At 41.3% G+C, this 15645-nt stretch overlaps 1 protein-coding gene across 6 annotated transcripts in view; it reads left to right on the forward strand.

Moving 5' to 3' along the window:
- Positions 1–15645, forward strand: part of LOC102003327 — a 62395-nt gene that overhangs the window by 32298 nt on the left and 14452 nt on the right. For 5 of the 6 annotated variants that reach the window (XM_013522018.1, XM_005399133.1, XM_013522017.1 and 2 more), the window contains 2 exons: positions 5181–5428; positions 13911–14043. In XM_013522018.1, the coding sequence (XP_013377472.1) occupies positions 5181–5428; positions 13911–14043 (381 nt within the window). The remainder of the gene's footprint in view (positions 1–5180; positions 5429–13910; positions 14044–15645) is intronic. The other variant, XM_005399134.1, reaches the window with a different exon arrangement.

Consider the following 15645-nt stretch of genomic DNA (forward strand, 5'->3'; position numbering starts at 1 on the left):
TATATATAGTTGTTGTTTTGGTTTGGGATCTTGCTATGTAGTTCAGGCTGACCTCAAACTCAGTGATCCTCCTGCCTCAGGTTCCTGAGTGCTAGGATTGCAAGCATGTACCACAATGCCTAGCTACAGCATATATGCATATATTACTAATTTGCTCTTTGAATTCCATGGTATGTATGTCCAAAATTTGTTTAACCATTTATCTGTTGACAGATATCTGAGTTGTATCTTTTTTTTTTTTGGCAATTATAAATAAATCTGTTATGGCTGGCCATGGTGAGACATGCCTATAATTCCAGTGCTTGGAAGGCTGAGGCAGGAGGATCCCTGTAAGTTTGAGACCACCCTTGTCTACACAGCAAGACCCTGTCTCAAAAAATGCAAAAATCAATCAAATAATCTGCTACAGATGTCAATGTAGACATTTTTGTGGAGAGGTAACTTTTCATTTCTCTGGGAAAAATGCTCAAGAGTACAATATCTGGGTCACGTTAATTTCATGGTTAGTTTTATAAGAAAGCTGTCAAACTGTTGTCCACAGTAGTCATATTCTGTCATTCTTAGCAGCAATGTATGAATGATGCAATTTCTCTGCACCCTTACCAGCATGTGGTGGTATCACTATTTTATACTTTAGCCCCTCTGATATGTGTGTGAGATCTCATGGTAGCTTTCATTCACGTATCCCTAGTGACTGACAGTGTCAGACACATTTTTATGTCTTATTGTTATCGGTCTATCCTTCCAGAGAGTTTCTGTTCAAGTCTTCTGAGAGTGGAGAGAGTTCTGTGTATATTCTACCCTAATGTTACTCAACAAGCTGTATCTCAATTTCTGTGGTAGCCTAGTGTCATGGTTTGTATGTGGGTGTCCCCCCAAAATCACATGCAGTCATGGGGTGGGCTTTTAGAGTTTATGATTGATTCACTGTCAAATGTTAGAATTATGGATGCAAATGCTACACTTGCCCTGGGGTGGGTAGTTTGCTTACAATGTAAGAGAGAGAAAGAGGCTTGCTCTCTGCCACCCCTCCCTTTTGCTCTTGTTGCCTTTGCTGCCTTCCGCTGCCATGAACTGTTGCCCTCTGCCATGTGCCACTCTGCCTTGGAGCCAGCCGAGCATGGACTGAAACCTCCACGAACTGTGAGCAAAATAAACCTTTCCTTCCTTAATCCTGGTGTCGGGTATTTTGTCTCAGCAAGGAGAGAAAAGTAACCAAGACACCTAGATGTAGCTAGCTTCTCAGTACATTACTGTTTTATTGTTTCCAATTCCAGCATCAAGCTGTTTGAGTTTGGGTTTCTTTGACATAAAATAGAACGCAGGAGTCTTTTAAAACCTTAGCATTTGCAAATTATTGGTCATAAGAAAATAAACTACTCTAACTAGCAGATCTTCTGGAAGACAACTGACAAAAGTTTGGCCATTAAAAGGAAGGTTAAAATAGATCTAGAAATCAATGTCGGGTCTAGTTTTCTACATGAGCGTCATGTTACCCGAGATACTTTTCAAGAAACTTGTACCGAACATTATCCTGACAATGGGATAACTAAAAATAAGATCTGAAGACACGGCTCCTTTATCACAGCACAGGAAGGCAGAACCACTGCACCCCACAACTCCCGAAGCATTATTTATATATTTCATTATATATATAATAAATTCCACTTTGGTGCAGAGAAACCCCTGACTTACTGGTTAGAATAATGCTAAAGGCTTGGGCAACTGCTGCGATTACTGTAAGCTGCGATTCATAATAATGCTCCCAGGAACAGAGAGTTTCCACTCAACATGTGTGAGGTTCTGACACATACAGAGTGCTTACTGAAATAAGGCGCCGGGCAGGTGAGGACAGAAAAAACAAATCGAATCTCCATCGAGGAGTCCTGGGTAATCATGACTATGGAGGAACAAGAAAACAGCCTGTTGCTAGACACAGGTGCAAGTCTCTCGGTCCTTCTTTTCAATCCTGGCCTTCCTTCCAGCCATCATACCTCAGTGAAAGGAGTCACTGGTGAGGAGGTAATATGCTATTTTTGACAACCCTTAGGCTGTAACTACTTATTAGATCCTTCTTGCATATCTCTGTCTTCCTGAGAAACCACATTGAAGATACCACCATGTATTACAGCAGCCATTATTTTCCTACTAATCTATCCATAACTGTGTTAAGTTTGTAATGTTCCTATCCTATTTCATAATGTATGTTTATTATTATGTGTTTCCTACAACAACCATTGAGAATAGTTAATGATTTTTCAATAGGTCACTCATGTATAGCTCTATTTTCTTTAGAAGACACTTTGAAGATACCAAAGTATAGTACAACAACTCTTGATAATCTCCTACCTCTTTTGTCTTTAACTCACTATTATTTGTCTATTTGTTTTCCTGAGAAACTATTTTGTAGACAATAATATGTAAAATGATAACCATTGATAATTTCCTACCATTTTGTCTGTAATTTGCTAAGTCCCCCCTATTATTATGTTATCCTTCTTTTATTCTTTAAAAAAAAAAAAAAATAAAAAAAAAAAAAAAAAAAAAAACAAATCGACTATGGTTCTCACCCATGAGAGTTAGGAAGGGCATGGAGAGCGACGTGGGAAACCCCGGGGAATTCCACATGCCCAGGCTTCTTGGGGGTGGTGGCAGTTGGAGGGGCTCTGAGGACAGCGAGTTTCACAGAGGTTGGAGCGGGGACCGTGGGAGGGAATGGCAGAGGACTGGGCAGCGGGAGCAGCAGAGTGCGTAGGAGTTAGCAGCCAGTGGGGATCGTTACAGCGATTCCAGGAAGGCTGACACGATCAGACCCGAGGGGACAGCTTTGAGCAGAACCAGATATCCCTCATGTTCCTTGACCGTTCTGTTCATACCACTGTCACTGTATCAGTGATGGCATATTTGTTTTCAAACTGGGCTTTCTAGTGACCGAGGAGAATCTTGAGAGTTCTTAAACTTCTTCGGATCCTCAGAGCCTGACACATACCTGGAAAACAGAAGGCATTTAAGTCCTATTTGTCAAATCAATGAAAGGATGGTTCTCAAGGAGAAGGTCTTCTAGCAGTGCATGAGATGGTCCGTGAGGCCCGGAAGCAGGACCAAGGCATCGGGCATAGAAGAAAGGGGGACACAAGGAAAGCACAGAGAGAACAGTAACAGACTTACCGACCTGAGGGGACAATAAAAGCAAAGGACGCTCACCAATGCGTGTGCTGTTCACAATTTCTAATGAAAGTGTGAATGAATTTGAAACTTTAGATTTTTTTATTTGTTTTTTGAGACAAGGTCTCTCTGTGTAGTCCAGGCTAGACTCCAACTCATAGGGAGCCCAGGCTGGCCTCAAACTCGTGGCCTCAGCCTCCCAAGTGCTGGGATTACATGTGTGTGTCCCCAAACTTTAGATTTTTTTTAAACATTGGATCTTATTATTAAAATATATTTTCTACAAAATAAAAGGCACATGGTAGAAAACTTGTAAAGATGGGAAGCATAAAAGACTCCGCGGAGACGGGAGGCTTTTATTTCCATCCCTTCCATCCACGCAGTCGTTTGTTACATCCTGTTTACTGTCACTTATTTTGTAATTTTCCCATTGCTAAGTATACATATTGAACTCCAGTCCCTTAGATCCCGTTTTAAGAACCACATTTATAATCAGAAATTTGCCAGGCATGGTGGCGCACGCCCGTAATCCCAGCTCTTTGGTGCCCGAGGCAGGAGGATTGCTTCCAGTTTGAGGCCAGCCTGGGCTACATAGTGAGTCAAGGCCAGCCTGGGCTACATAGACAGACCCTTTCCCAAAAAACAAAAACAAAAATTTACTGAAGAGAATGAGTTAGTCTATGAAAAATTTGTATGGAAATTGAGTATATGTGTGTGCAGTGTTGGAGATCAAACCCAGGGCCTCATGCATGCTAGACAAGTTACAGAGCTACTTCCCCAGCCCTTTTCATTTTATTTTGAGACAGGCCTCTCAGCACTCTGGGAGGCCAAGGCGGGTGGAGCAAAAGTTCAAGCCCAGCCTGGGCAACTTAGCAGTTTAGTGAGACCCTATCTCAAAATAAAAAATGAAAAAGGGCTGGATATAGAGCTCAGGGGAAAGGCCCTAGGTTTAATTCCCAAGATCAACCAAAGTAGAGATAAATAAATAAATAGGACTGGGGATGTACTCATTAGTAGAGCATACCTGGGTTTGATCCCCAGCCAAAGCACAAACACTCAAACCAGGTGGGTTGGTACAGGCTTGTAATCCTAGCTACTCAGGAGAATCAGAAGTTCTGTGCCAATTGGATAACAGAATAAGAACTCATCTAAACAAACAAACAACACTACATTTACATCTATTTTTTGTGGTCATTTAAATGGGAAAAACCCGCAGTCTAGGATTTGTCACATTCAAATTAGCATTGTTCCTTGACAAAATACTTCCTGCAGACATTTGCCTAGAAAGATTGTCTTTTTTTCTTTTTTGGCCAGCCTGGGCTACACACTGCGCTACATAGTGAGACCCTGTCTCAAAAAAGACCAAAACAAAAACAAAAAACAAAGAAGCCTCTATTTATAACACTTTGTTCCTCTATTTGAGACAGGGTCTCGCTATGCAGTTCAGGCTGGCCTTGAGCTCACTTTGTAGCCCAGGCTGGTCTCAAACTCGAAACAATCCTCCTGCCTCAGCCTCCCGAGTGCTGGGATTACAGGTGTGTGTGCCACCACGCCCGGCAAGGCTTCTTTCTTGAAGAAAGCCCCGGGAACATGCCCCCCTTTACCACACACCAAAAAATGATCTCTGGCTAAAGCACCCAGTAATTATTTCTTTTTGCCAGAAACTACAAAGTTCATTATTGGTGTAATTTATTGGTGAAATTTATTTTATTTATTAGTGTAATTTTATTTTAAAATTTTATTATTTTTACTTATTAGTAACTAAAGAAACAATTTTCGTATGGAGAACAAAATTACTTACTGAAAACCCTATGTACCCATTTCATTTTATGTTTAAAATGCCTTAAACATCAGAGTATACTGTTGGGTGTAGATTTGAAAGGCTTGGTTTGGGGAGAGGGGGTGTAGCTCAGTCATGAAGTGCTTGCTTAGCATGTGAAAACCCTGGGTTTTATCCCTAAGACAAAAAGTCTTCATTTTATTGTATAATTTAAACACCTTTCCTTTCTTATTAGCTCAGAACTCTGCAAAGAAAACTTTTCAGAGAAGAGACTTCGCTGCAAGAGACCAAGACTGAACTAGCAAGGTACAAAGAACAGCAGTCCTTCCAGATAACGTCCCTGAGAGACGATGTCAAGGGCCTGCAGGAACTTATCACTTCCCTAACCAGAATTAAGTCTTTGAAAAATTCCAATATTCAAAATCTTGAAAGAGGCAACTGGAATCTAACTAAAAGAGTTACAGAACTAGAAAACCTTCTAAGGTAGGGAACTTCCGGGTTTGTTTTCAAACAAGTCTTTTGTCACGCGTTTGCGCATAGTGTGTGAACTCCACCCTGCTGATTAATTACAAAATTTAAATCTAGTAAAATTTTATGTAATGCCTGACTCAACATTATTACATTAAAAAAAACACTTTGCATTGGGATGTCACACACCGTAAGATTCACCTGTTTTAAGTGTGTATAACCCAGTGGCTGTAACAACTACCACCACCACCTAATTTGAAAATATTTTTGTGATCCACAGAAGAAATCCCATGGACACATTAGGAGTCACTTCCTAGCCCACTTTCTTCTAGCCTCTGACAACCACGAATCTTTCTTTCTGTGTGGATTTGCCTTTTCTGGACATTTCAGATGAATGCAATTATAACACATATCCCCTCTGTCTGACTTCTCTCACTTAAAAAATATTTCAAGGTATATAAACGTTGTAGCATGAATTGCTACTTCATTCCTTTTTATGGCTGCATAGTATTTCATTCTGGATACATAGTATTTCATTCTGTATATACATCCTATTTTGTTTATTTTGTTCCTTTTTTTTGTACCAGACTGCCAGGCAGGTGCTGTGCCCCTGAGCTATATCCCTGGCCTGTTTGTTTGTTTGTTTATTTATTTTTTTGTCTTTTTGAGACAGAATCTTGCTATGCAGTTCAGGCTGCCTTGAACTCACTTTGTAGTCCAGGCTGGCCTCAAACTCGCAACAGTACTCCTGTCTCAGCCTCCCAAGTGCTGGGATTACAGGTGTACACCACCATGCCCAGCTAGTCTGTTTATTTAGTTCTTGATGACATCTTGGTTGTTTCCCTTTTTTTTCTATGAGTAATCCTGCTATGAACATTCCTGTGCAAGCTTTTATTTATTTGTTTAGTTAGTTGGTCTTTTTGAGACAGGGTCTCGCTATGCAGTTCATATTCCTGACTTTTAGCTCACTTTATAGCCCAGGCTGATCTCAGACTTGCAACAGTCCTCCTGCCTCAGCCTCCCAGGTGCTGGGATTACAGGCATGTACCACCACACCCAGCTTGTGCAAGCATTTATATGAACATAAGTTTTATCTCTGTTAGACATATGCACTAGGAGTAGAATTGTTCGGTCATGTAGTAACTGTTTGTCTGATTAAGCCTTTGAAGTTACTTTGAGGACTGCCAGGCTGTTTTCCAGGATAGCAGGACCATGTCACATCCCCACCAGCAATGTGAGGGTTACAGCCTCACCATATTCCCACCAACACTTACTGCTTGTCTTCTTTCATTGTAGTGGGTCTGCAGCACAGCTCTTTGTGACTTTACTGTGCATTTCCCTGGTGACTAAAGGCACTGAGCATCTTTTCATGTACTTACCAGCCACCTGTATGTCTTCTATGCAGAAATATCTTTTTTTTTTTTTTTTTTTTTTGTACTGGGTATCAAACTCAGGACCTTGCGCTTGCCAGGCAGGCACTTATGCCACTGAGCTATATCCCTGGCCCAGAAATACCTATTTAGAACTTTTGCTTATTTTAAAATGATTGGGTTAATAACATCCCTTAGTTATTGCGGGCTGATCAGGGCTCCAATCTCCTGAATGAGTGTATGGTGAAGGCTAAATAAAAAGAGGCAAATGGAAAGATTTTAGGGCTCCAGGAGGATCAAAGCCCTCTCTCAGAACTTGAGATTCTCTCAGGGCTAAGACCAAGACCTTCTGGGGGTGGCCTGCATTTATTTGGTTACCGGAAGGGAGGGGAGTACTCAAGAAGGGTGGAATTACTCAAGGACTTCTCCAAATAAGGTATTAAATTGATCCTTAAGAAGGACTAAGTTAGTCCACCCAAGAGTGAGATGCCTGAGGCTATAGAATTTATCTAGGTGAGATCGGATCCAGGTGTCCTTGGCTGTGATCTTGTCCTATCCTTTGAGGCTTTCCAGCTTCATCTGTCATTACAGGTTTTAGTAGGGATTAGTGACTTACAGAAGTTCACTTACTATGGGTCTGTCACCCACTTCCAGACAAGCGGCCTAGGCTTTGGATAGATTCACAAGTGAATATAAAAAGCCAGTTTGTTAATTTAAGTCCTGCTTGGGGGTGCTTCATAGAGGCCTCCAGCATAAAATAATTTTTAATTGGATTGTTTCATTGTTGAGAGTATTGATATTTTCTGGATACTGAAACCTTAGCGGATGTATGATTTGCATATATTCTCTCCCAATATGCAGGTTTTTTCACTTTCTCTTTTCTTCTTTAACCTTCTTTTTCTTTCCTTCCTTCCTTTTTTTTTTTTTTTTTTTTTTGGAGATGGGACCTCCCCATGTTACCCACATTGGCCTTAAACTCCTGGGCTCAAGTGACCTTCTTGCCTCAGCCTCCCAAGTAATTGGGACTGCAGGCACACAACACTGCATCCAGTTTTTTCACAAACCTTTTTAAAAACTTTCTCACTGAGCTACATGCCTCACTCTCTTACTTTCATTTGAAGCAAAATTTTCTTTAAATTTTGATGAAGTTTAAAAATTTTGGTCACTTGTGTCTTTAGTGTCAAATCTAAGAAACCATTCTCTAACTCAGAATCATATTCATACACAAAAAAGAATCATATTCACATCTATCCTTTCTTTTTCTTTTGCTTTTTTGTGGTGTTAGGGATCAGGGCCTGGCACTGAGCTATACGCCCAGCTCTTTTTTTATATTTTATTTTGAGACAGGATGGTGTCCAAAAAATTCTTTTGCAGGTGGATTATCCAGTTAATCTCGGCATCATTTGTTGGAAAGACTGTTCCTTCCCCCGAGGAGTTGTCCTGGCACTTTTGCGAAACATCGTCTGACCACAAGTGTGTGGGTTCATTTCTGGGGTTTCTGTCCTGGCACCTTGGTCCAGGCTGCCCTTCCGCCAGTGCTACATTATCTCCTTGAATACTGTAGCTTTGTAGTAAGTTTTGAAAGCAGAAGAGTGAGTCCTCCAACTTTTTCCTTTTTTTTTTTTTTTTTAAGATCATATTGTTTTTTGGGTCCATTACTAGATTTTAAATTCAACTTGTCAGTTTCCATAACTGGCAGATGTAATTTTGATGAAGAGAGATTGTGTTGAATCCTTATACTAATATATAATGTTGTCTTCCAATCTGTAGACATGGAATGTTTTCCCAATTACTTGGGGCTTCTTTAATTTGTTTTTACAATGTTTTGTAGTTTTCAGTGTGTATGTTTTTGTTTGTTTGAATCAGGGTCTGCCTTAGGCAGCCCAGGCTGGCCTAAGACTCATAATCCTCCTGGAGCTTGGTAGGGTGGTCCCAGCATTGAGGAGGCTGAGACAGGAGGATCATCATGAGTTTGAGGCCAACCTGGGATAGCGAGATTCTGTCTCAAAAAATCAAAATCAATCAAAAAGAAAAAAATAGAGCAAACCAAAACAAACCAAAAAACTCATAATCCTGCTGCCTCCGCCTCATGAGTGCTGGGATTACAGATATGTACCAACATGCCCAGCTGCACATGTATTTTATGAAACTTATTTCTAAGTATTTTACTCTTATTTACACATTATAATGAAGCTGCTCCCTTAATTTCATTTTTGGATCCTTCATTTTTAGGGAGTAGAATACAATTGATTTTTGTATCCCAAACGTGTATCTCATGTTTATTAGCTGAACATCTTTATTAGCTCTAATTGTGTGTGTTTGTGTGTGTGTATTTCTTGAGATTTTCTTTATGAAGGGCCATATTATCCATAGAGACAGTTTTACTTCTTCCTTTTCAATTTGGATACTTTTTTTTTGTCTTTTTGAGACAGGGTCTCATTATGCAGTTCAGTCTGGCCTTGAGCTCACTTTGTAGCTCAGGCTGGCCTTGAACTCTCAATGATCCTCCTGGCTCAGCCTCCCGAGTGCTGGGATTACAGGTGTGAGCAAATCTTTTAGAGATTTGAATGATAACAAACAGCCAGTTGAAGCATATGTGCCATAGGCTCATTATCATTCATGGTGTAGAGAGAGGAAGTAAATTATTTAGTCATGTACCTGTGGCTCCAAGAAGAAACAAAATCCTTAATTCTCTGTCTGACAATATAAATAATATTTAAGAGAGTCAGACTACACGAAGAGACACCCCATGCAGATGTGAATGCTGCTATAGCCTGGTATTATTATATTTAGATATATCAGCCCAACTAGTAAGTAGAGGTTTCTTCTGTGTCTTCAATTTCTCAAATCACTTTTTTTTTTTTGAGACAGGGTCTCAGCTGGGCATGGTGGTGCACGCCTGTAATCCCAGCACTCAGGAGGCTGAGGCAGGAGGATTGTTGTGAGTTTGAGACCAGCCTGGGCTACAAAGTGAGCTCAAGGCCAGCCTGAACGGCATAGCAAGACCCTGTTTCAAAAAGACAAAAAAAAAAAAAAAAAGACAGGGTCTCGTTATGCAGTTCGAGCTGACCTTGAACCCACTATGGAGCTCAGGCTGGCCTTGAACTCACAGGGATTCTCCTGCCTCAGTCTTCTGAGTGCTGGGATTACAGGTGCACACCACCATGCCCAGTGCCCCAAATCAGCTTTTAAAAGAAAAGAGGATTGGAGAAGCTAAAGGCAGGAAGATGGCAAGTTCAAGGTCAGGCTGGGCCATTTAGCAAGACCCTGTCTCAGAATATATCTAAAAAGGGATATATTTTTACAAAATATATGTAAAAAGGATAGGCTCAGTGGCAGATCATTTGCCTAGCATGTGTGAGGCCCTGGGTTCAACCCCCAATACTGCAAAAAAAAAAAAAAAAAAAAAAAAAAATCATCTATAGGTCTTCTCAGTGTTAAGCCATGACATGCAGTTGGCTGTAGCATGGTCCATAACAGCTGAGCAGACTCTTCACCATGATTTTGAATACCATCGCAGAGAAAGTCACTACTACGTTTTGATTTTATCCTTAGAGCTGTGAAAGTTAACCTTGTGTCAACTTGACTGGGCCATGGGATAGCCAGTCTTGGCCAGGCATTATCCTAGGAGTTTCTGTGTGTTCTTGACAAGATTGGTCCTTCTGGACCAGGTCTCACTGTGTTGTCCAGACTGGTTTTAAACTCCAGGACTCAAAAGATCCTCCCATCTCAGCCTCTTGAGAACTGAGGCTGTTGTAGAATTCTAGAGATCAGAGATCATGAAACAGGAGGATTTCTCTTCAAGGTCTTAGGTGCACACTGGCTCAGCTTGGCCTTATGATGTCCAAAATGGCTGAGCATTGGACAAAGGAAGGTTCTAGTTCTTATACATTTGGTCAAGGGCTGGGTCTTCGGCATGGAACTTGTGGGCAAGCAGGAGGAGAACAAAGGGAGTTTGTCAAACTGTGACAGTTTTGTATCTTGGTGGCCCTGCTCGGTTATAACAGAATGTTATGGAAACAGGAGCTTATACAATTTTACTTACAGGAACTAAAGTTTCTGCTTTTATCTGTAGTGGAACAGAGCACAATACTGTAGGGAGGGGGAAGTTTGGGAAACTTTTTCAAATCCTGCCTTAAGACCACAGGTCTATGACTCTTATGTCCAGCTTCTCTTTCCATTTTTTTAAAGGGGAAAGGTTTATTTAGCTCACAGTTTATAGAGGTTTTAGTCCCTAATTGGCTAGCTTCAAGGCAGGATGGCATATAGCAGCGGGCAATAGTTCATGGCGGTGGAAGACAGCAAAATCAAGCAAGGGGGTAGGGGAGAGAGACAGATAGACAGACAGAGACGGAGACTTCTTTTTTCTATTTTCAATCCACACCTTCCTGTACTCTTATATTTAACATGTCTTGAAAAATAGCATGAGTTTTTTGTTTTTTATTTTTTCTAAATCCAGTCTGATACTCTTGCCTTATTTGTCTGTTTAGTTTATTTACTTTTCTGGTACTGGGGCTTGAACCCAAGGCCTCACACTAAATTACATCCCCAGCCTCTTAAAATTTTTTTTGTGTGTTCAGATAAGGTTTCACTAAATCACTCAATTGACCCAGCGAGGCTCAAATTTACAATTGTCCTGCCTCGGCCTCCCAGAGTACTAGAATCGCAGGTGTGTGCCACCACACCTGGCTACTCTTGCCTTTTCATTCAATCTTTATACCATCTCTTAGGTAATTACTGAAATTCTTGGAAGTCTTCCACATTGTTATCATTTTTTTCTGTTGTCTGTACCTTTATTATTCCCTTAACACTTTATTTTTGGATTAGTAAGTTTTAAATTTTTCCTTTTCTATCAAGTTTTAACATCTTTTTAATTGTTATTTAGTTTTTACCCTAGATTTGGTGAGTATAAAATGCATATTTGATTCATCGCCTTTTAAATGAGTACTCTGAATCCCAGCATTTGGGAGGCTGAGGCAGGTGGATCGCTGCAAGTTTGAGGCTAGCCTGGGCTGCAAAAGTGAGTTCAAGTCCAGTCTACATTGCATAGCAAAACCCTGTCTCAAAAAGACAAAAAAAAAAAAAAAAAAAAATTAGTACTCTTATCTTACCCCCTTAAATAAAAAAACTTAGGACAAATTTAATTCCATTTGCCCATCTTTTGTACTTGTACTATTGTTACATTTTACTTTTCAGATGTTACGAACAGTATAAGATACTGCTGTTTTATCAGCTGTCACTGTTTCCTTTCATGCACACATTTCCTTTGCAATGGTCTGTGTTTTCCCCTGCAGCTCTGTGCAGCCAACAGAACATCTTCTTTCATCTTGAAAAATTACCTGGCATGTTTCTTATTGAGAAAGTTTTCTGAAATTCTTCCCCTTCTCACATTGTGTTTATTTCCTCTCCTTTTTGTTTTGTTTTGTTTTTTGAGACAGGATCTCACTATGTAGCTCAGGCTGGCCTTGAACTCACATTGATCCTCCTGCCTCAGCCTCCCAGTGCTGGGATGATGTGTGTGTGCCATCATGCCCTGCTTCCTCTCCAACTTTGCAGGGCAGTTTCACAAAGTATAGAATTGTAGGTTCTCTAGGTTACTTTTCCTTTTGCCACTTTACACTGTCAGTTATCTTCTGACGTGTAGTTTTTGTTGAAGTCAGACATCCATCTGACTGTATCTTTGCTGGTGATGTGTGCTTTTCTTCTAACGGCTTTCACTTGTTAACACTAGGATATATCTTGCTGTGATCTGCTTTGCATTTGTCCTGCTTGGGATTTGCAAAATGTATTGACTCTGTCAATTGATATCTTTCATTGGGTTTGGGAAGAATTTTTTTCAGATACTGTTTTTGTCCCATTCTGTCTCTATTCTGAGTCTATGGCTGAATTTACTGGTTTGTTAGACCTTTTGAGTGTGTTTGGTATGTTGCTAATATAACTTTTTTTGTCTTTTTGAGACAGTTTAGGCTGGCCTTGAGCTCACTTTGTAGCCCAGGCTGTTCTCAAACTCGCAATGATCCTCCTGCCTCAGCCTCCTGAATGCTGGGATTAAGGCATGCACCACCATGCCTGGCTTAACTTTTGGAATTAAAATTTTATCTTTAGGTGATTTGGGTTTCTTTGGATCTGACTTAAATTTACTAAATTCTGTACACAGCTCTCAGCAGTGTACAGAAAAAATCTGGTAGACTCAAACTTTAACCTAGCTTCAGGGTAGAAAACATTACCAATATCTAGCAACTGGTAATCCAAACAAGAATCAAATTATTGCTGCTTACAGTAAAATTTATTCTTTTAATTTTTATTATTTTTTCTTTTGTGATGTTAGGGATCAAACTGAGAGCCTCGTCCATACTAGATAAGTGCTCTGCCCTTGAGCTACACTTCAACCCCAAACTGTTACATATTTCATGACTGATCAGGTTAGCACATCATTTTATCTAATTATCTACGCTGCAGGAATTAGGTCTAATTCCTTGCCTCCTCATCAAATCTCCATAGAAGTCCATTTAGGTGATGTTAAAAGAGGTGCACTGGGGGCTGGGGATTTAGCTCAGCGGCAAAAAGCGCCTGCCTGGCAAGCGCAAGGTCGTGAGTTCGGTTCTGGGTTCCGGAGAAGAAAAACAAAACAAAAAAATAGGTGCACTGGATCCAGGTAGAACTTCCTGATCATCACAGTGTTACCACAGCAGCAGGCAGATTTTCATATTCGACTTCCACTTTAACAAGGATGGTTTCAGAATTGACCACCCCAAAGCAACTACTGTGAGACTAACGACTTCCCTAGAAATACTTGGATATCTGCACGGCTCTTTTCATAAGAAATGTTTTTACTTGATACACTTATGTAAATATTTTAAATTGGAAATTTTTTATAATCCTTTTTTTTTCCCCTGCAGCGCTGGGGATTGAATCTGTTGCCTTCGTACTGAGCTACATTCCCAGCTCCTTTATTTTTTATTTTGAGACAGGGTCTTGCTAGATTGCCCACAGTGTGCGCAGACTTGCCATTTTTCTGCCTGAGCCTCACAGACTGCTGGGGTTGTAGATGAGCATCCCCACGCCTATTATGCTGAATTGGGTGGAAATGGTTTCGTGATGTTGTTATCCACTTATACCCCACACAGAGTGTATCTGACTGAAAGACAAAAAGCGGAGCAAAAAGCAGACTTTCTGGTGAATAAGCTGCCACATAAGAGCGGATTCCCCTCTGTGCATATAAAAGGACAAGAAGAGTCTTCGGATATTTTTCTAGAAAAGGTGAGAACAAGTTTGGATTGATTACTGAAGAAATAGGATTCTTATTTCTTCCTTTCTTTCCTTCCTTCTCTTTTCTTTTCCTTTTTTCTTCTTTCCCCTTCCTTCCTTCCTTCCTTCTTTTTGAGACAGGGTCTTGCTATGCAGCTCATGCTGGCCTTGAGCTCACTTTGTAGCCCAGGCTGGTCTTGAACTCGCAAGGATCCTCCTGCCTCAGCCTCCCGAGTGCTGGGATTACAGGCATGCACCACCACGCCCGGCAGGATTCTTATTTCTTTATGTTATTCCAGGAGGTACTGGGTAAGCACTGAGTAGTTCCTGGGTCCTCTTTTTCATGAAGGACCAATGGAAGCAGTTTCATGCAGAACACCCCAGTGCATGCGGACAATGTGCTAGGTCTAGGAGGACCCGAAGGTGTGCGTGGTTCTGAAGAAAAGGGTGGAGGCATGGGGATGAGTCACCTGGAGGAGCAGGGGTGGGGAGAGAGGGAACTCCTATACGTTAGCTTTTCCTTACGTTACGTTAGCTTCCTAGTGTGGATTGGTTCCCGCTGCTGCAGTAATCTAGGGTTATGGACCTGGGCGTAGGTGGTTGAACAGAAGCGTAGTAAGCGCAAGTCACTGAAACCGAGGCATAGGAACCGCGCCCTGAAGTGTGGGTGGGTTGTGGACACTGGCCCTGAGGGCTCGAGTTACCGCAAGACTTGAGCTACAGGAAGCGAGCCTGAGCTCCAGGGGGCAGTGACTCAGGATGAGTGGAAGGTGGTGCTCAAATCTGGAAGAGGGGAGAAGCACTTCTGATCTTTTCTTCCCTTGCTTTTATTCTGCTTCTTTTCCCCATTCTGGGCTTTCAGCGACACGACCCATCATTACCTGCATAATTCTTATGCTTTCCTCTGCTCAGTTTCACGTAACAAAAAGCCTAGAAACTGAGCGTGCTTATTCAGCTCCTAGCTCTGAAAGTGACAGTAAGGTGGAAAGGAGGGCAGGTAGAATTTGAAGGGGGCCAGGCTGGTGGTGCACGTCTGTAACCCCAGCCTTCGCGAGGCTGAGGCAGGAGGAACAATGTGAGTTCGAAGCCAGCCTGGGCTACAAAGTGAGGGCGAGGCCAGCCTGGGGTACAAAGTGAGCGCAAGGCCAGCCTGAACTGCATATTGAAACCGTCTCAAACAGATAAAAAAAAAAAAAAAAAAAGAATTTAGAAAGAGAGTTTTGTCATGGGAGGTGGGGGGAAGGAAAAGTACAAACGTTTCCCATTATTTATTTTTCATGTCATATTTACAATGTTTTTTGTCCTTCTGAGACAGGGTCTCATTATGCAGTTCAGGCTGGCCTTGAGCTCACTTTGTAGCCCAGGCTGGCTTTGAACTCGCAGAGATCCTCCTGCCTCAGCCTCCCGTGTGCTGGGATTACAGGCGTGCACCACCACGCCCGGCTCATATTTACAATGGAAGCAGAATGATTTCAGGAGCACAAGGGAAAGATGGTGGGAAGGAAATGCAACTTCTTTCAGTTATACTTTTACATTATCAAGGCTATTATTGATAACAGCCTTTATTTGATAACCATAAATCTTAGGAAAGTATCATTTCCCTGGCAGCTTCTC

This window comes from Chinchilla lanigera, unplaced genomic scaffold, assembly GCF_000276665.1.
Source record: "Chinchilla lanigera isolate Chin_1 unplaced genomic scaffold, ChiLan1.0 scaffold00065, whole genome shotgun sequence".
Taxonomy (NCBI): domain Eukaryota; kingdom Metazoa; phylum Chordata; class Mammalia; order Rodentia; family Chinchillidae; genus Chinchilla; species Chinchilla lanigera.